Source organism: Aulostomus chinensis, chromosome 21 (assembly GCF_037954235.1).
Source record: "Aulostomus chinensis isolate RoL2024-O1b breed Wild chromosome 21, RoL_Achi_v1.0, whole genome shotgun sequence".
Classification (NCBI taxonomy): Eukaryota; Metazoa; Chordata; class Actinopteri; order Syngnathiformes; family Aulostomidae; genus Aulostomus; species Aulostomus chinensis.
The window spans coordinates 18,183,018-18,204,536 of NC_141340.1; the positions used below are offsets into that span (position 1 = coordinate 18,183,018).

Consider the following 21,519-nt stretch of genomic DNA (forward strand, 5'->3'; position numbering starts at 1 on the left):
TTCTTCAACGACAAACAGAGCACATAAATATATTGAATTCATTGACAACTTTTTTTTTTTAAGTTTTTTTTTAGACTTGATGAGAAAAGTTTACGTGGAAAAAAAGTTGTTCCTGAATATTTGAACCCAGTAACAGTTGAGCGATGATACGAGAGCTTCTCATTGGAATCTGAACAGGCTTTTTTTTTTTTAATTAAATGTGTTTTGTTTAATGTGTTTTTTTCGTCAACACCCTGACAGACAATCAGAAAAGAGTATTCAGCCTGACCATGGTTTAAATATATTTGTCACATTAAAATCTGTAATAGGGCTGCTGAAGAATGGGGGTGCAGTTTCTTTTGATGACCCTTATGAATTATATTTCTTAAACCTGGTCCTGATATGCCCTTGCCACTGTATATTTGCTATTATGAGACAATCACAAGCAAACTGTGGCCTCTTATTAAGTGTCTCAGCCATGGCTTGACTCACATCGCAAGCATCGCCATGCATGCATCATGCCCCTTTTGTCCTTTGCCACAGAGGATGACAACGCTGGTCCTGTGTTGCCGGCAGCTATATGCAGATGACTCTGCTCAGGCAGCTGTGGGCTCTAGATATGGTGTGCCATGCTTTTTACATCTGCCCAAGGGATGCACCTCATATCCTGCCTCTGCTGCACTATCAAATTCATCCCTTACCCATATTTTTTTTTTAACCTTCATGGTTCACATGTGTATTGCTTGCGGAGGTTTCTGCAGCTGGGAATAGCCAGTTAATTGCATAGGGGGGCTGGCTTCTATATTAATACTGCCTCATAAAGAAACACACCCAAAACAGATGGCTGTAGTTGGTAACATGTTGGAGCAAATGAGTGTAAGTGCAAAACAGGATGTAGTCATATTCTCAATTACTACAGCAATTATCTGCGTCTAATATTTTGGGCCAAGTCAAGGCAGGAGCTGTATGAGAAAAAGGAGGGCACTGCAGGTGTTGAGACCACATTTCTGCAAGGAACGATGTAACTACTACATCATATAATGATTTATTATGCAGGGTTATTCCCCTCTTTTGCCAGCATGTCCCTGCTTCAGTGCAGCCAGGAACTGGTCCAAAAACTGAGATGCGGTATCATCCAAACACTATTATTAATACATAACTTTCTAAGATTGTTATCAAGCAGGCATTAGCTGCACATACAGGTTAAGTAGGAATTTGCTGTCCTGACTGATAAAAATATCTTTTGAGCTCCTGAACCTGGCAGACTCAAGAACTGAGGCAGGAGGATCAAAGGCTGACAGAAGGGGAAATGGCCTGGACAGAAGTCAGCAGCAACAGGTTTTGTAGGTGTTGATGGAACAGAGAAGAAAGAAAGAATAGAGAATACAGAGACAGCTGAGGCTGTTCTGCAACATTTAAAGCAATGACTGAATGGCTCATGGAGTTCTATCAGTCCTGTCATAAGAAACACAGATGCAAGAAGAGTTAAAATGACATACTGAGATAAATGAAGGTTCCTACCTGCTAAAAAGCAGAACACTTGCTCAGTGCTGTCAGCCAAGCCTTCATTGTATTGTGGATTTCAGAAGCTACTTTTCGCTTCTCTGGTGTCCATCCATCCATCCATTTTCTAAACCGATTATCTTTTAAGGGTCACACGGGGGGGCTATCCCAGCTGACATCTGGTGAGAGGCAGGGTACGGTCTGGATGGGTTGCCAGTCATCAGGAGCAATTAGGGGCTCAGTATCTTGCTGAAGGATACTTTGACGTGGTCACTAGAGGACACTTAAGATTGCTTGATGGTTAGGCTACCTCCAAGTCATGCCGCCCCCCTTCTCTGGTGTATCTATGCAAAATTATTCTCGCAGTTGCTGCATGAAAGTAGAATACAGATATATGATCTGATTACAATTCTGTTGAAGTTGTTCTATGTGTTTACAGATAAAAAAGAAGTCTAAGAAGAGGGCTTTGGACATATTCAATGGGTGGTGATATTTCAGATGGAGGTCACCACCTAACCATCCCACACTTCATCTCCCAGTGGACCTTGAGAGAGACTTAAAACTGAGCTGTCTCAAAACACAGCTGCTGGAATGAATAAGATATTTTCACTGAGGTGAGAGGGAAGATAAGGAGCAAAGAAGGTGAAATTGAAGGTTGTTAGGTATATTTAATTTCACGTTATAGATTAAGTCATCTAATTGGTCCTTTCACAAAAGTCAGTGCGCTCAGAATTAGTTTAGTCCAGCAATTGTCAAAATAAAAATGAAAGGACAAAGATATTTATATTTCAGTATGTTTTAGTAGCCAAATAATAGTTCGTACAGAGACGAACAATCATTCACACTCACAGTCACACCTACGGTCAATTTAGAGAATCCAATCAGCCTCGTCCCCAAATTGCATGTCTTTGGACGGTGGGAGGAAGCTGGAGTACCAGAGAGAACCCACGCAGGCACGAGGAGAACATGGAGACTCCACACAGAAAGATCCCGTGCCCGAGCCGGGACTCGAACCCGGAACCTTCTTGCTGTGAGGCCACAGTGCTAACCACTGCACCACCGTGCAGCCCCCACATAATCCAAACTAAACTAAATCTAACTGAATCACTTACCAGTATACCATACAGGTAAACAGATAGTCTTTTTGTGGGTGTTAATTTGGTGTATAAAATAAATTTTTACTCTAGTCCCCATTTTCAAAAGGGCAATGCTGAGCCTCCGAGCAACACTTCTCTAAGCTTATGTGCATGGACCATGCACTGACCGACATCTACTTAAGGTAAGACCCTTACTGCGATGACTACCTCATACAACCCCACTTCAATAAATCCAAAAATATCCCTTCAAAGCCCCACTGTCTCTTAAAATAAATCACTTAACTAATTTGTTGTGAACCAACAAAAGGTTGTGGGTCATTTGATTACGACAGGTCTTATACCAACATGTGGCACAGATGACGCCAGATGGTCCAAGTTATCTAGACCAATCGCTTGTCCTGTTCCACAAACATGGCAGTCTCCCACACAATGACTAATGCAGGCTGCTGACTCAAAATGGGCTGCAATGCAGAGCACAGCACTCAGTAAATAGATGTTTTGGTGACAGAGAGAGAGAGAGAGAAAAAAATGAAAGAAAGCGATAGACTAAGGAGGGTAGACAAGTGGAATGACTTATCCAAGGGAGAAGTGGGCAGGAAGAAACATGAAATTAGCACAAATAGATTATCTGTCCTGCCTAACAGCAAGCCAAGCACTGTGGAGGGAGGGAGCGGGGGAGAGAGAGGAGGGAGAAAAAAAAGCAGATTGACTTCTTGTTTGCTCCTCCCTTAAGGGAGAACCATCACTCACAAAATTGCTGATCTGTAGTTGAAACAGCTGTATTCATTGCACTGAACGACAATTAGTGACCCAAATCGTATGACCCAGACACTGCGGGAGGGATAAACTAAGATATGATGTTATATTTTGTATCCCCAAGATGGAAGTTTTGCTTAATCACACTTTTAGAAAAGAGAGCTAATGTGGACATGACCCATATAATATAATAGAGTTGTAACAGTGCATTCATCCACAAGTTTAGTGCAATGACCTATATTGTACATACTACGTGACACATCTGATAGTGCATGAAGTCTATTAATATATATATATATATATATATATATATATATATATATATATATATACACACACACACATATATATGACATAAGATAGTTGTGGAGTGCCTCAAGGAACTTGCTTTGGGCCATTCTTTTTTTTTTTTTACACATTTACACTCGAGTGACACAGTTACAAGTCAATTAAAAATGTGTGAAAATGCCTGGGGGTGGCTTTCGTGCAGTATCTGGATAGTTCCTCATAGTGTTAGTGACTCAACCTCCCCCGACTCAAAGTTCTCCAAAATCATTTTTCCACAGGAAGCAGCTATTATGAAATGTCCTTGCCAGCCACAAGCTTTACTCACGAATATTCTTATCTTGTCATGGGGATTATTATTCATATAACAATCCTGTTATTTCTGATAAACACTGCATTTTGGGTACGGCTTAAGCATTATTAGACTGAAACAAGCATGATGTTACACATGATGGTAGTGACATCACAGATGAGGAGGTTCAGTTATTGATATATTTCTTAGTTTAACGAAAAGGAAATCAAGCAGATAGCACTCAGTGCCAGTTGGACTGGTTCCTAGAAGTGAGTTATGATGGCAAATTATGGGGAGATGTTTTGTTCATATTGGGGTACTACTTGCTCACTCCCCATTAAAATAGGGAGGTTAAGACAGTATAGTGGCTAAACTGAAATAAATAGGTTTAAAATATATGGTATTTTGTAACGGGTATGGAGTGAACCCAATTGCAGCACATATGAAAAATGTTTTCATTCTAAAATAGTCTTTATTCAGCAGGTTTTAGCAGGTACACAACTAACCAGAGGATGCCAGCAGAGGACTGGGTTCAGGTGAGTATGACAGGTAAGGAGTGGACTGCGTGGGACTCGTGCAAGCTCACTACTGATAGAGGGTCTTGCTGGAAAGCGGTTTGAACGAGGGCAAGGTGTGGGTCTGGACCTTGAGATGAAGTTGGCAGGACTGATGTCACCAGTGGAGGAGAGCTGGCGCTTCAAAAACTCCTGGGAAGAAGACTAGTCCATTGCCTAAGCTGGGTGGGCGGAGGGGGTCTAGGGGAGGGTGTCCCTGACATTTGAAATCAACCCCCACAGGATGGTCCTCAAATTCCTGGGAAGGTAGGGGCAAGATGCGGGCCCCTCGCCATGCTGACTCATTGGTTGGCAAGTCAGGGTGTTGCCAATGAAAGTTGGCCACAAGGGTGGAGTCCACAACATGGCGAGCAGGAATCCAGGATCTCCCCTCTTGACCACAACCCTCCCAGTTCACAAGGTACTGGAGACCAGAGCAAATCAGGTGATGGATTGCATTCACTGGACTGCCATCGACAATACGTGGAGGGGGAGGTGCTGGTGCCACAGGGACCAAGGAACTGTTGTGGACTGGCTTAATTCTTGGAGCCATGGAAGTTTGGGTGAACTCTTAAGGAGCGTGGGAGCTTCAACTAGACTGCCACTGGATTAATGACCTTCAGGACCATGAAAAGCTTCATGACCGATTTTTGAATTCCACCAAGAAAGGTAAGTCTCGGGTGGAGAGCCACACTTGCTGACCCACTTGGTAGGTAGGTGCAAGTGTATGGTGGTGGTTGGCAGTGGTAGTACAGCGACTCCAATGGACCATTTTGCTGAAATGGTCCACAGTGGTCAAGATGAGAGTGTGGCTGTCAGAGGTGGGAAGACCAGTAACAAAGTCCATGGATATGTAGGTCCATGGGTGGCGGGAAACATGTAGAGGTTGAAGCAGCCCAGCAGGAGGCTGGTGGGAGGTCTTGTGTCGATTGCAAGTTGGACAGGCTTTGACAAATCCCTGGATGTCCTCCTGCAGGGTGGGCCACCAGAAACGTTGGAGAATGCTGCGTCCGTTGAACACCAGGGTGGCAGGGTAGCACATCCTACCTCAAGGCTGGAAGGATGAAAATGCAGTTAGTTGGGCGGGAGCTGGGACCTGGCTGTCCTTCTGTGGCTGCTCTCACCCTCTCCTCTATGTCCCAGGTCAATGTGGCAACAAAGCAGGATGTAGGGAAGATGGACTCAGGTCTATCAGCAGAGTCCTCTGGAACTGGCGGGAAAGGGTGTTGGGCTCGACATTGTGGGACACTGAACGGTAAGAGAGGGTGAAGTTAAAATGGGCAAAGAACAGGGACCAGTGGGCCTGGCGAGAGTTCAGCCTTTTAGCTGATCCAAATTCTTATGATCTGTCCATATAAGAAAAGGCTGCTTGCCACCCTCAAACGAATGGCACCACTCATCCAGGGACATCTTAACTACCAACAGTTCACCATTGCCAATGCCAATGTTTCTCTTGGCAGAGGACAGGCACTAAGAGAAGAAAGCATAAGGATGGAGCTTGTGGTCAATGAGCACTGAGATGAGATGGCCCCCACCCCCAACATCTGAAGTGTCCACCTTGACTACAAACTGACGTTCAGTGTCAGGCATCTGGAGGATGGGTGATGAGGTGAACTGATTTTTGAGGGTCTTGAAGGCTGATGCAGCTTGAGGAGACCACAGCAAGGAGGTCAGGGTGGTGAGAGGGGCTGCCACAGAGCTATAGTTGTGGATAAGGTGATGGTAATAGTTAGCAAACTTCAGCAAACTACGAAACTGTTTGTGGTTTTCAGGAACAAGTCAGGAGGTGACTGCAGTGACCTTGGCTGGGGACATCTGGATGTTGCCTTGTGCCACAGTGTTCTCCAGGAAAGACACTGAAGACACGTGGAATACACGTTTCTCTGCTTTCACATACAGGGAGTTCTCCAGGAGGCGCTGGAGGATGGACCAGACATGATGAATGTGTTGCTCTTTGGACTGGGAGAATATGAGGATGTCATCCAGATAAATGAAGACGTATCAGTTGAGTATGTCCGTGAGCACATCATTTATCATTGCCTGGAAGATGGCAGGGTCATTGGTCAGGCTGAACAGCATCATGAGGTACACACACTGTCTGGTTGGGGTGTTAAATGCCATCTTCTGCTCATCCCCTTCTCTGATGTGGACAAGGTGGTAGGCATTGCAAAGGTCAAGTTTGGAGAAAAATGGTGGCCCCCTGTAGCAGTTTGAAGGCGGAGGAGATGAGTGGCAGTGGGAAATGGTTCTTTATAGTGACCTCATTCAGTCCTCTGTAGTCAATGCAGGGTCTCAAAGTCTTGTCCTTCTTCTCAACAAAGAAAAAAACCTGCTCCAGCAGGAAATGAAGAAGGACGAATGATGCCTGAGGCCAGGGAGTCATTAGGAGAGGTCTGATGTGGGACTTTGCCCAAGATGTGTCTGTCTATGGGTCTAGCAGGAACTGGATGAGGCAAAGGAACCCACTCAAGCCCCAGCTGAAAGACCACCTCCTCATCAATAATACAGGCCCCAGAGTCACTGAAGATAGTATGAGGTATGAGGGTCATCTAGAAGGAGAAGACAGCCCTGGAACAGAGGTCTCAGTCTTTGGGGAGATGACAGGGCAATTGAGCTCACCAGGGTCTTCCCAGGGTCTTCTCTGGCTTTTGTTGGACAGCTGGAGATGTAGTGACCCGTTGCACCACTGTAGAGGCAGAGATTGGACTTGAGGCAGCGCTCCTCTTCTTCCAAGTAGAGGGAGGTGCAACCCAACTGCATGGGCTCAGGATTCCAAATCTGCTAAACGAAAGAGGTGGAGTTGGCTGCAGCAGCACCCTCACGGGAGAGCAAAGTGAATGGGGGTATCATGTGAAGCCAGTTCATCTATAATATAGTCACCCAAACTGTGGAGGAGGGCGTCAGAGAAGGCTGAGCTGTTCTGCTTTAGCTGGCTTTGGTGCGGAAATGAATTGACTATTTGTTTGCCTTGTTTCAGTCCCGTCAGTCCCCTTGCTGACTCAGAACCACAAACCTTGCAAAGCTCAGCAGCAAAAAGGTCAAAGGAGGCACAGACTGGAGACTGTCTCTTCCACTCAGCTGTTCCCCATAGTCGAGTTCTGCCTGTCAGGTGGTTGATGACAAATGCTACCTTCACCAGTTCAATGGCGCCCTTGATTGCCTCAAGGCAGCTAAGTGGTGTGGGATTGTGTGCTGGGTCCATAGTTGGCCAGATTGGACTGTAACAGGTATGGAACACAAATGAACCAGGTTTTTATTCTAAAAGAGTCTTTACTCAGCAGGTGCACAACTAACCAGAGGATGGCAGCAGAGGACTGGATTCAGGTGAGTATGGCAGGTAAGGAGTGGAGTACGTGGGACTTGTAAGCAGGTAATTGTCCAGAAGTTCTCAACTTGCTCAATGTGTGTGGAGGAGGGGAAATAGTGCAAGCTTATTGCTGATAGTGGCCTTGCTGGAAAGTGGTTCAAATGAGGGCTGGGAGTGGGTACAGATCTCGAGACGAAGTCGGCGGGGCTGATGTCACCAGAGGAGGTGAGCTGGCGAGGTGAAGCTGACAAAGTGGGTTTCTTGGTGGAGCAGGAACAGGCCGAGAGCCAATCAGCCAAAGGCAGGCGAGGAACAGAGAACAGGCAGGCAACGCTCGTAGTCTGAGACAGGAGCCTGGTGGATTTACCAGGGCAGAGACAAGAAGCAAAGGTCCTAAGCAAGTCAATACCAGATAAGCAATCTGGGAACAAGTGGTGGAGAGTCAGGAATGAGAGCGAAGATATGCTAGCAGTGAGTAAGTGGAGGGAAGTTGCTTTTATACTCGCTTGCTTGGAGATGGTGAGCAGGTGAGAGCATCAGGTGAAAGCTGTTAAATTGATGAAGGGTGTGGCTGAGCAGCAGAGGGGCAGAGCAGGCTGTGACTATATTTGGTTACAAATATTAAGTGAAAGTGTGACAATCCCTACACTTAATTACATGGGGTAAACATATTGAACAAGACACAAAATCATTAGTGACTACCTTGGATAGCAAAGTGAACATTTATACAGGTGTAATGAAGTTTGTGGCAAAAAAGGTAAGGGTTGTAAAATACTGTGAAAAACCCTCCCTAGCTATTTAAGCAAAGGATTAGTACAAACATTGGCCTCATCACAGTTAGATAATTGATCAGTGATTTAGTCCAACCAAACATAGAGCAATTTGAGCAGGTAATAGTACAAAATAGCTCACATGGCATGTCACTGGCTATTCTGAACAAGATTTAAATAATAGTGGCTTGGATGAGCTAAAAGCAGGCTGTGTCAATGAGAAATGCATTAAAATACAGTATCATCATTATTTAAAGCCCAGAAATATTGCATAGAATCATATCATACTTCAAACAGATCTAAATATTTTACTCTACGGCATTTACTTTTCCCTACATGCAGAACAAATGTAATGACACACCAGGCTTTTTGACTTAATAAAATATTAGGTTTTATTAAAATATAGATTGTTAAGATTAAGATTTCACTCTACTGTCAAATGTTCTGAAATGTGTTATGACTATATTTGTTGACTTTTTTCCTTAAAGATGCGATATGGATAAAATACTACAGTGTAGCCCACACTTTGAGAAACCCTGCCCAAAAAGGATTTCTAGAGGCTAAATATGAAAGCAGATAGAACCCAAAGCTCCCTTTGTTAAGCACCAACAAAATGTATTCAAGCCTTTTGAATTGGGCTATACTCAGTGAGCTCAAGCATAGCAGACCTTTGGAGAATTAAATCCACACCACAAGCCATCTGATGTCATATTCTCCGATATTGAGGTTTCTTGTCATTCTGGGATCAACAGTCAGGAAAAAAGACACTTCCCATGGTGCTGAATGGAATGTAGAGTAGTAAAATGTAGTGCATGTATTAACCATTTCGTCAGGGGAAATTTCTTGTCACCCTGACTGTGAACCCTTGAGGGTTTTTATTTCCAGACCTTCCCAGATGATGCCTGACATCTCATACACTGTATGCTTTAGTATTTGAATCACAACTTCCTCAAGTGTAGAGGTGCATCTCACGTTTCTTCCCCTATCTTCTGATTTGTGTCGCACAAACATTGTGTGATATCATTTTAGTTCCTTCCACGTGGCTTTCATTATTATTTTGCATAGCTGGCAGGAGAAAAGCGGCACAAATACAAATCTCTTGCCTGGTTGGGACGTTTACATAAAACCTTGGTCAGTAAAAGGACCATATTGGTTGGTTATGCCAAAATGGTGCTCTGAATACAAAAGAACCAAAAGATTCTGTTCAGTTCTCGACATTGGCTTTTCATTTCATTTTTAGTAGTTGGTGTTTTCCAGGAATGGAATGTGACTGGGTTGTGTATAATTCAAGGCAGCGACCCATATCCCCTTTAGAGTCTGCTCTGCACAGAAGAAATAGATTGAGACGTGTGTGTGTGTGTGTGTGTGTGTGTGTGTGTGTGTGTGTGTGTGTGTGTGTGTGTGGGGTGGGGGGGGGGGTAGATCCTTCACTGGCCTGAATCTTCTCCAGCATTAATTACAATGTATTGATCAAGTGGGAGGGTGGAAGAGTTGGGGGAAATTAAATAAAGAGGGAGAGACAGTTAGCAAAACTGCAAGCTGTAGTTACTGTAAAATAAATAAATAAATAAATAAACAGCAATTATGCCAAAGTCATGCAGTTGAAAATTAGAAAATCCTCTCGACTCGTCCTCTCTCCACACACTTATTTAGCGCGACTGATAGAATAAAAATAGTGAGGTTGTCATATTCATTGAAGACACTGGGCAGTATGTACTGTTCACATCCATCTTACAGCTGCATGCTTGGTTTGATTTGAAATGCTTTGCATTGATTTTTTCCACTCAAGAGCCTCTGGTGCAGCCCATCCTTGCTACATGCACGACAACAGAATGGTCATACTTGGCACTTATAGTGTCCATGTAACAACTTTAGTTACATGCATAATGAGGTCTACTTCTGCAAAGTTACATTCTTCCTTCATTCTCTATCTCTTCTAGGTTGACCTACTTAGGGAAAGAGCTTATATTCCTTTCTTTGTTTTTTCACACTGTTGTGGCAAGGCCAGAGAAAATCTGTGAGCTTTCCTACTGAGTCCCCCCCACACGCACACACACCCACACACACACATATACACACACGCACACACCCTCTCATTCCTTATCCAGGCGGATGGCAGCTGAGTACAAGTCAGTGAAATATGCCAGATTCAACCTCACTGCCCCTGCAAAATCGCTCCTGCCGAGTCTCACAGAACTGTATTCCAGGGGTTAAGGAGCTTATGTCTCGTTTACGACGCATGGAGAAAAGAGCTGAGCAGTGATTTGCCGTGGGAGGGGGAAAAGGAGAGTGAAGCCTCTCTGTGTAGAGTGTATTTCATTATCCCTGAACTGTGCGTTACCTTTGGTAAACAGTTGGGAACATTCCTCAAGTGAACGTCACTCTAGAAGGAGAAGGCTAGTAAACTACCGAGGCCCAATGGTGGCGCACCGCCATTGCTCAAATCTACAGCCCCAAAGGGATGTATGAGTTTGGTCATGATTAGTCTGGTAGAATAAATAATCAGTGCTTACAACAGCCCCTTTTATTTCAGCTTCTATTGAATGGAGGCCCCATTCAGTTCTTCTGTGTACGTAAATTCCCTCCAGTTATTTTTGCCGAATGACCTTCTCAATCATGAGGAAAGTCAAAAATTCAATTTCCAAGTGAGGTATTCATTATCATAGTTGTCTGTGCCCAAGGGTACCCGCACATTTAGAGTGCATTAGTGGGGAAAAAAAAATCAACAAATCAGAGATTCATTAAACAGCTTGAAGGGATTTGAAAATATTTTTGTTAAATCATGTCATTAGCAAATATCGTAAATGACAGTGACGAGTTATGGCAAGTCTAACTTAGAAGATATAACAATAAGACCGGTTAATTCCTTTTCTGACGTCTGCAACACCATTTTGAATAGCCAAAACTTTAATTCCAGAGAACAGTAATTAAATTTCGATTTGCAAAATTTAAACCAGTTTTGCTGTTCATATGTATGGGCTTTCACAGTACAGTTATCCACAACTGCATCTCCCACTGAAATATAATATGATCAGTAATAATTACAGATATTGGTACACTGTAAAAAAAAAGAAGTTGTTTTTACGGAAAAAAACTGGCAGCTGTGGTTGCCAGAAAAATACTGTAAAAAATACTGCAGAATGTAAACCATATTAAAGAACAAACTGTAAATTTTACAACTTAAAACTGTTATCAGTTACAAAATAACATTGTAAAATTGACGCACTGAACTGGTAAATTCAACATCCCTTTTCAGCCAAATTAACATGACCATGCAATTATTTACAGCCATTTTTACTGTACGATTTACATTTGGTGGTTGCTTATTTTAAATGTAATTTCGTTTAATTTCACTGAAAAACTTTGGTCACAAGACATTATTAAACTGTAAAAGCCTAATTATAAGGTAGTAATTTTACTTTATACTCCTTTTTTTCTCATCAGAATGATGTCACACTCTCGATTCCGATGTGGGAATCAATCGAAATAGTGTTGCAATTTTTGACTGGCAAAACCACTCAAGATTCTTTGATTTATTCTTTTTTGCTCATTTCACTTCTCCCAATATTTTCTCTTCCCGTCCTTGCTAATGCCTCCTTCCAGGTGAGGCAAGCCTCAATTAAAGCCCAAAAAAGAAGCCTACATGGACAGCTGGGGAACTCATGCATTGTACCTCCTGAGACCTTCCTGAGACACGTTTGCACATTAAGCCACGATTCTTGACTGTTTGGCTGAGTGAGTGGAAAAGCGTAAACGTGCCTGTGCAGCATCGGATGTGGAGTCTTCTCACATTTTCAGCGAAAGCAAAATAGCACGTGAGAAGAAGAGAGTTGCTCATTCAAATTGCTCTCTGAATAAAATCCCTCCGGAGTGCAGGATATTGTTTTCACTTGCTGTTGAGTTTTACATGTGCTGTTTTCCAATACTAGACGATCACAAGCAGAATTGGTGACTGTAATTTTCCAATATAAGGCCTTGGGTTCAAGGCCAAATGATGTGGCTAACCTGAGACCCCTTTGCATGCAACACCACAAGATAATGTCGTCAATTCCTGACATTCCTACATTGATGACTTAAATGACGATACTTCCGAAGAAGATCGGTGTGTGCTCATTTTCCTCTGTGGTGAATGCCACTTAAGACTTTTTACTGCCACCAGGGGTGAAGACAGATTGTAGGAGAGCTGTTTCCTCTTTGAGGAGGGGAGACCTGTTGTCTCCTATGAGTAACAAGGCAGGGAATTAGTTGGAAGACAGCTGGCTACTACTGCTTCCTGGTTTGGACCAGTGCATGTGCTGGTGCAGAGCAAAGATGCTCTGTCATTTAACTGCTTCCCACAGTATCACATGCCAGCTTCAGCTCAGACTCAGGTTAAGCGGAATTTACAGCGCACACTGTTCCATTGCCCATGACTGTTCACAGTCACCTCCTCCTGATTTTTTTCCTTTAAATTTAATTTATTAAATACAGATGAACTGATACATTGGTGGTAAAGAGAGAGCTTAGCCAAAAGGCGGGGCTCTCTATTTACCGGTTGATCTACGTTCCAACCCTCACCTGTGATCATGAGCTCTGGGTAATGACTGAAAGAACAAGATCGCGAATACAAGCAGCTGAAATGAGCTTCCTCCCCAGGGTGGCTGGGCTCTCCCTTAGAGGTAGGGTGAGAAGCTCAGTCATTCAGGAGGGACTCAGAGCAGAGCCGCTGCTCCTCCATGTCGAGACGAGTCAGTGGAGGTGGTTTGGGCATCTGGTGAGGATGCCTCCCTCTGGAGGTGTTCCAGGCATGCCCAACCGGGAGGAGGCTTCGAGGTTGACCCAGGACACACTGGAGGGATTATATCTCTTGCCTGGCCTGGGAACGCCTTGGGATTCCCCAGGAGGAGCTGGTAGAAGTGGCTGGGGAGAGGACAGTCTGGGCTTCCTTGCTGAAGCTGCTGCCCCCGCGACCTGGACCAACTGGGTCAACAGATCAGAATGACAAACACAAAATTCATAATGATCCATTGGGATCAAATCTGAAACTACATATGTACGACAATACATATGTCCATCCATCCATTTTCACGGGGGTGGGAGAGGGTGGAGCCTATCCCAGCAGCCTTCAGGTGAGAGGCGGAGTTCACCCTGGACAGGTCACCAGTCCATCACAGGACCAACACATAGAGACAGACAACCATTCACACTCACAGTCACACCTACAGTCAATTTAGAGTATCAATCAGCCTCGTCCCCTCTTGATGTCTTTGGACTGTGGGAGGAAGCTGGAGTACCAGAGAGAACCCACACAGGAACAGGGAGAACATGGAGACTCCACACAGAAAGATCCTGTGATGGAGCTGGGACTTTAACCTGGAACCTTCCTCGTTGTGAGGCTACAGTGCTGACCACTGCACCACTGTGCCGCCCCAATACATACGTCAAGACATAAAATTAACAATCCCAGATTTTTACATATAAAGACTGGTGTAATTATAGCATATCTGCCTGCTGATATTTATTTTTCATTTTTTTTACATATTAATTTATGGTATACACACACAGACAAACACACACGATTACTTTCTGTTGTTTATCTTGTACATGGTACTGCAGGTAAGCAAATAACTACTGCTGTTGCTGCAGAGTAGTCCCCACAAGACTGCCAACCCCAGCCTCTGCAAGAATCTTGACAGTATGAAGACTCTAGAAATGACGGACTCAAAAAACAATTAAATGGTCAAAAGAAACCTCAAGATTAGACACTATAAGAAGCAGAACTCTAAGTGATAAAGAATCACAAAGATGGTAGGATCAATTTGATATCAGTTCACAGGCTATAGTAAAAGGGGAAATACCCAAAACTACAAGGCTACACACGTTTAGTTTTGAAATTTTAAAGAAGAATTACATTTTAGGCACTTGATTGTATTTTTCTTAAACAACAACATTTCAACACTTCAGAGTTTGCTCCGAGGGAAATTTGCACAAATTACATATATATATATATATATATATATATATATATATTTTTTTTTTTTTTTAAGGTCACAATTTAATAGAATTTTTTTATCTTTATTTTAAGGGCTGTGAGATACAGTATGATGATATGATAAATAATTATATCCTAATATAGGTCATCCCAGTAACAAAATATATCCAATTGAGCACATATATTAGCAAAGTATAATAATCATATAATTATTTGTTACTGGGATGAACTATATTATTTATCGTATCATCATACTGTATCTCACAGCCCTTAAAATAAAGATAAAAAATTCAATTAAATTGTGACCTTAAAAGTCCAACTGTATCATGATTGGGAGAATTGTGATGCCCCTAGATGTTATAGATATTTCAAACACAAATTTTGAATAGTCACAATTTAATTACAACTCATCAACCTGAAGTTGTTTATATGTGTGTGGTATTAATTTTTGAATGTCAAACTTAGCTATCAAAGGCTAAGATGGCTTGCCATAATGTCGTGTGTCTCTCTGAAGTGAGGATGGCAACGGAGTCCTTTCATAATGTAACCTGACGCTGACTCGCACTCACAAATGTTTGATTAGTTTTTTTCACCCAAGCACATTGATGTTAACGTTGATATTTCTTCACAATGCTGATGTTTCTACTTTATGCTCGTTTTCCCAAGTCTTTCTTCCAGCTGAGACACATGAAGACAAGGCCATTGTTGAGCGCCACAGTCTGGCAACCTGACTTCAACACCCGTATCCTCAGATTGTTGTGACGTTCCGCTGCTATGCACGTCTGCGCTGAAAGCTTCTCGTGTGTGAAGAGCAAAACAAGAGTAATTAAATCTTCATTCCCCCACCCCTCCAACCACATTCACATCTGTTAAATTGAAAAACCACACAGTGTAAAACAGATCCACTTACGACGGTGCCCCAGTGACACTTGTAGTAGCACCAAGAAGCAGGGAAGCTTTTCTCTGGCTTTACGCTAATTGTTCTACAGCATCTTGTTTATATGTTATATGACCCTCTGCGGATACCGTAACTCAAACACTAATTACAAAGTGCAGTGACCTGATGGCTGAAATTCTACCTCTAATGTCTTCCTTGGACTAAAAGACAGACTGCTGAGTAAATCCGTCGTCCAAAATAGAGTGCTTCAGTAAGCCGTAAGCAGCTCGCTTAATTAAGACATGCTGACAACTGGTGAACTCTGCACATCATTATGGATCTTCTGCCTAATTGGAAAGAATAGTAACGGTAAACACATTTTTCTTCACTAGAGACTAAATGCACTGTAGTTTCAGTAAAGCCACAGAGAAACCACATGTCTGGTCAATGAAGTCGTGGTGATCAATCTTGAAAGGGCTCCTCTGGGAGTTTGAGGTCTTACCTGCCCTGGACCTTTATGTCTGAAATGGCATAGAAGTATCTGGAAAGGTTGTTCTCATCCACCATTGTAGCTCCTGTGGCAGGCCGGAGCAGGCGGATTCTCAGGTCTGTAATGGTGAAGAAGTCTCTCAGATTCTTGGTGGTGTCCAGCTGGCCATAAAGTGATGCCATGTTGTGCAGCCGAGGCCCAGCGAACAGTGCAAAGCGGTCCTTGATCTCAAAGCGGACAGTTTTATCATACTTCCACACATAACCTCGTGAGTACTCTTCAGTGCAGATGATGTCCAGCAGAGTATGCTGGGTCAGGTCGTGCACTGTCTTGGGCTCCATGGTGAATGCGTCCAAACAGTCAGTGGCATAGAACTGGTAGGGCTGCCAGGTTCGTCCATAGTCCAGTGACTTTTCTAGGACCATCTGCTCTGGCCGCCCTGATTCAAAGGTGAGGACGATGTCGTCCGTCAGCTCAATGGTCTTGTTCCAAGATAGTGTGATATTAACCAGGAGGGCCTTGGGGTACTTTTTCCAGGACGTGGACTGCCAGAAAGTTGTGGGATTCCGGCCCTCAATATCAAACATGAGCTCTGGAGGGTGGGCGAGCTCCTCCGTGCTGGCATCACATTCATTATTACACATGTAGGGGTTTTCCTACACAGAGAAGAAGACAGAAAATAAACATGTGTGTTAGTTGCAGTAAGGAAAAACAAAATCGGGTTCAAAAAATATTCTCTTGTACCAGTTAATGATTGCAATCATAACCTAATTCCTGAAGAGATAAACTGATGTCTGTTTTCTCCACCATGTCTGAGTTTAACATGTGGTTTAAGGTTTCTTCACAAGCTTTAAATTCATCAAGGCCCCTGCTTGAAACGGCTCTTTCCGAAAACATTTGTCCGATTTACCACAAATCATTACCAGGCAATGTTCTCTCCTTGCTCCCTAGGGGCTCAATCTAGCTGTCTGGGGGAAGAGGCACTCCTCCAAGAGGACCTTTCAAGTGCTACAAGCTCCAATTTATCAGGACAAGATAATCCACTACTTGATTAGGTGGGAGATGTCACCCAGTGCGTGTGCAGATGTGTGTGTGTGTGTGTGTGTGTGTGTGTGTGTGTGTTTGTGTGTGTAGGGTGGTGAGGAAACAGGGAGAGAAGCAAACCTCTGAATGCAAGACAGTCTAATGAAGCAGTGAGGCAGAGATCGAGTAAGTTAGAAAGAGAAACAACTCCATTCTGTTAACAAGCTTTGCAAGTTTTTCCTCGTCCTCCAAAGCAAGGTGACAATGAAAAAGGGATCTGTCAGGCTGTCTGACTGTTGGAGCCTTGGAGGGCCCCATTAATACCCTGTCCGGACCATCCCCTACAGGCTTCCTCCAGCACTGGCCAGTGGTGCCTAGCGGGGGGGAGGAGGCTGGATGGCAAAGGAAAATTCCTCTTATGTTTCAGTCTACAATGTATTGGTGGGAGGTTAGGCGTGCCATTAACAGCAGCATCTGGTACACCGTGTATCCATAAACACATGTAATAAGTCATGAAGGAGACTTATGTCTGCTTAGATGGTGTAAACAGTCGAAAAAACACTTGGCGTACTAAACGGTTGATGGTGATGTGGCCTGATGGAAATGTGTACTTTAAGATTAATTGACAGATGGAGGAAGGAAGGGGCTATCTGTAGTTTTCTAAACACCAAGCCAACAAAGCTGCTAGATAATGATAGAGGAGTAAAAAATCAGTCTGAACTGTGGTGGTGTGTGGTGATGTGTAAATATAAAGAACCACCTGAAATCACTGCCCACTACTTGAGAAATTCTGTATTGCATGGGTTATGAGTATGTATATAAAATTATATATATATAGTGTGTGTATATATAGATATAGATATAGTGTGTATATATATAGTGTGTGTGTGTGTATATATATATAGTGTGTGTATATATAGATATATATAGTGTGTATATATATAGATATATATAGTGTATATATATATATATATATATATATATATATATATATATATATATATATATATATATACAGTATCAGTTGGATTTATGTAACTGTTAGGTCAAACTGAAACATTAGTGTATAAGTTTGATACTGACTGCTTACTGCCAAAATCTTTACCTCAAAAGGTCAAGCTAAAGCTCTTGGCAGTTCTTTGTTACTGTAAGAAACTGTCATCATGTCTGAGGTCAATTTCAGGCAGAATGAATTGGCATGGCGGGGCGGCATGGCTTTGAGGTAACGTCGCGGTCTAGCAACTGAAGGGTCGCTGGTTCAATCCTAACTTCCTCTGGTGGCCATGTCGTAGTGCCCTTGAGCAAGATACTGAGCCCCTAATTGCTCTTGATTGCCCTGCAACGGACTGGCGACCCGTCCAGAGTGAACCTTGTATTATTGGTTATGTTAATTTTTTAAAAACTTTTTTTTTTCTTTTAACATCTTTGAAATAAAGATGAAGTTGTTTACTCAACGAACAGAAACAACACATGCAGTCACACAGCAGCGGATCTCTATAATCAGACAAAGATGCATTCCTATTGATTCCTGTTGCCCAACAGCTGAAAATATGCCGCGTGGCAACTTCGGCCAGTTGTCCAGTGCTCCCTTGGACACACAGGTTAAAAATCTTTCATTACAGCCTCCTTTGCTTCTCACATTTTGTGGAAATACTGACTTTATAAAAGATCAATAACCTCAACAGTCAGCACAGGGAAGAGAAATGTGGTAAAACGCTGAGTATATCGGCCCATGAAAATCAATGTCAGATATCAGTGTTTTACTTCAGGGAGTGGAGGGGACCATTGAGAACTCTGTGGGGTGATTTATGGTTTGGCACATATTTAAATAAACGGCAGTACCCAGCGCAGCAACACAGCCTTTCTGTAATGAGAGAAGATGTTTCTATTAATTCAAGTGCGATGAGAAATGGTTACAATGGGAGGGGGAGGGATGGGGGGCTGCCACAGATTATAAAGCCACTGCTGAGGTTGCTGGAGCTGATAGGTCAGTCTAAATTGGCACTGAATGAGATGCTGTCAACTCAAACCAGCACATACATGCCTAATCCGATTATTAGCATTGAGATAGTGTGTGTGTGTGTGTGTGTGTGTGTGTGTGTGTGTGTGTGTGTGTGTGTGTGTGTGTGTGATCATGTTTCTGTCAAAAAAATTGTTTTTGTGGGCGAGTGTGTGTTTGGCAAATTATCAGAAAGCTGCTCTAAATTCCTTCACCGTTGTCCCCATTACTGTCAAAATGTTCAATCTAATTTTACCAGCAGAATAGGGAATAAAAATAAAATCGACAATGTCTTAATGTAGAGACAAATGCATTACTCCATTCAGCTGTGATTCACAGACCTGCAATATTGTAGTTCTGGTCATTGGGAGATGATTTCCTTCACGTGTGAAAGTTAAATTGTCACAGTTAAATGCTTTCAAACATTTGTAAATTGGAGAACTGCGAGGCTGTACGTTCTGGTTATGAAATCTGTCACTGTGCCTTTATAACTGCTAATAATTCACCATCAGTCTTTCATCTAGCAATGGTATGTCACACTATAAGAGAGTGAGTTGGGCCTTTAAAAAAAAATGCAAGACCGTTGTTCCCCTTGTCTTAACAACCGTAAACAAACAAACAAAAAAAACTTTGTTCAAAAAGTTGCTGTGACAAAGAAGGGAGGGAATGTTTTTGGCTTTACGGATCAATAAACGGGGCAGCACGGTGGTGCAGTGGTCAGCGCTGTCGCCTCACAGCAAGAAGGTTCCAGGTTCGAGTCCCGGCTCCAGCACAGGATCTTTCTGTGTGGAGTCTCCATGTTCTCCATGAACCCCACCTCTCACCCGAAGGCTCCACCCCCCTGGGACCCTTAACAGGATAACAGGAAGACTATGGATGGATGGATGGATCAATAAACAAAGAGCAGATAAGTAACAGCGGTTGTGACTGTGACCAGTTTAAAATAAGATATGAGCATGGTGGCTGTTGACCTTGGCCAGTTTTGGTCAGTCTACAGCACATCCACTGATGGAGAATATAAATGTACTGACTGCCGACAAGTCATTTAGAAAAATGGACTCCCACCAATCAGATCAATCTGTACGTGTGACCGATGTCTTGGACTTGGACAATAAGTTGAACAGCGACCTTCTACCCTGCCCTTCCCTCTCCATCTTACTACACTTCATTTTGTTGATCAGTGATCAGAGTGCGGACTGTTTTTTTTAACTTAAGGCTTAAAAAGCTGGAATTCTAAAAAAGGTGTAAGCTGCAAATCGTGTTCAAAAAATAAACTCTTGAATCATCAACTCCACAGTGTAAACACTCACTCTGACTTTTTGGTATTAAGAAAGAAAGCAAGATGCAAAATATATATTTCAGGTCGTCATGAAATTGAAATGAGGTTTGTGATCTGATCTGTTTTTCTTTTATCATGCTTTATCTCCAACCATTAATTGAAAATTTGTTTTTCTGATGGCTAATTTACCAGCTTGGAATTACTTTTTGAATATCTTCACAAAAACTTGTTTTCTTGTTATCATAGATTTTTTTTGTGACAATTGAATTTATCCTGCCCAACGTCAGCTGGGAGAGGCTCCAGTCCCCCACCAACCTTAACGGATAAAAGGTAGAGAAAATGGATGGATGGATGGATGCTGAATTTATCTCATTATTAAATCAAAATACTACTTCCTTGAGAAAATACTTGATTATGGTTTTCCCAAAATAACACAATCATGATACTTGAGATCCACATAATGGCATTAAAAATTAATCAAGTGTGGCTGTTCTTGGCTCCCATACAGAACTTTAAAAAAGGTTGATGATAATATTTCCCACACCTGATGCTTTGATTTTTCATCAAATAATATGCTCTCAAAATGCTATGACCCCTGAATATGAATTCAGACAATTCCTGACATGCATGCAGGATCCAAAACCGGCTCGTTTGGATGTGCAGACTCAGCCAACTCAGAAGGCCGGTTCTCTTACGTTTGATTCCCCTTGTTCTGCGCGATCCTGTTTTACATCTCCAGCACTTCTGTATTTCGCTTTTGAATTTCTGCTGATGGACATAACGGGCTGCACGGTGGTGCAGTGGTTCGCACTGTCGCCTCACAGCAAGAAGGTTCTGGCTTCAAGTCCCGGCTCCAGCACAGGATCTTTCTGTGTGGAGTCTCCATGTTCTCCCTGTTCCTGTGTGGGTTCTCTCTGGTACTCCAGCTTCCTCCCACAGTCCAAAGACATCAAGAGGGGACGAGGCTGATTGATACTCTAAATTGACTGTAGGTGTGACTGTGAGTGTGAATGGTTGTCTGTCTCTATGTGTTGGCCCTGTGATGGACTGGTGACCTGTCCAGGGTGAACCCCGCCTCTCGCCTGAAAGCTGCAGGGATAGGCTCCACCCCCCTGGGACCCTTAACAGGAATAAGCGGAAGATGATGGATGGATGGGTGGATGGATGGACATAATAACTTTCGGTATTGATTAGATCATTGTTTTTAATCTGTTTCATCTCTGCTACCAAGCTAAAAAATAAAACATGACAAACAATGCTACGTCAGTTCTTTTGAAATGGGAACATGCAACAACTCACGAGAAGATCGGAGAGCCTCATCATCTCTCCATCAGTTT

At 42.9% G+C, this 21,519-nt stretch overlaps 1 protein-coding gene across 7 annotated transcripts in view; it reads right to left on the minus strand.

Annotated features, from left to right (window-relative positions):
- ntng1a (netrin g1a) overlaps window positions 1–21,519 on the minus strand; it is a 122,525-nt gene that overhangs the window by 54,353 nt on the left and 46,653 nt on the right. For all 7 annotated transcript variants that reach the window (XM_086190861.1, XM_086190860.1, XM_086190862.1 and 4 more), the window contains exon 3: window positions 15,894–16,537. In XM_086190861.1, coding sequence (XP_086046987.1) covers window positions 15,894–16,537 — 644 coding nt within the window. The remainder of the gene's footprint in view (window positions 1–15,893; window positions 16,538–21,519) is intronic.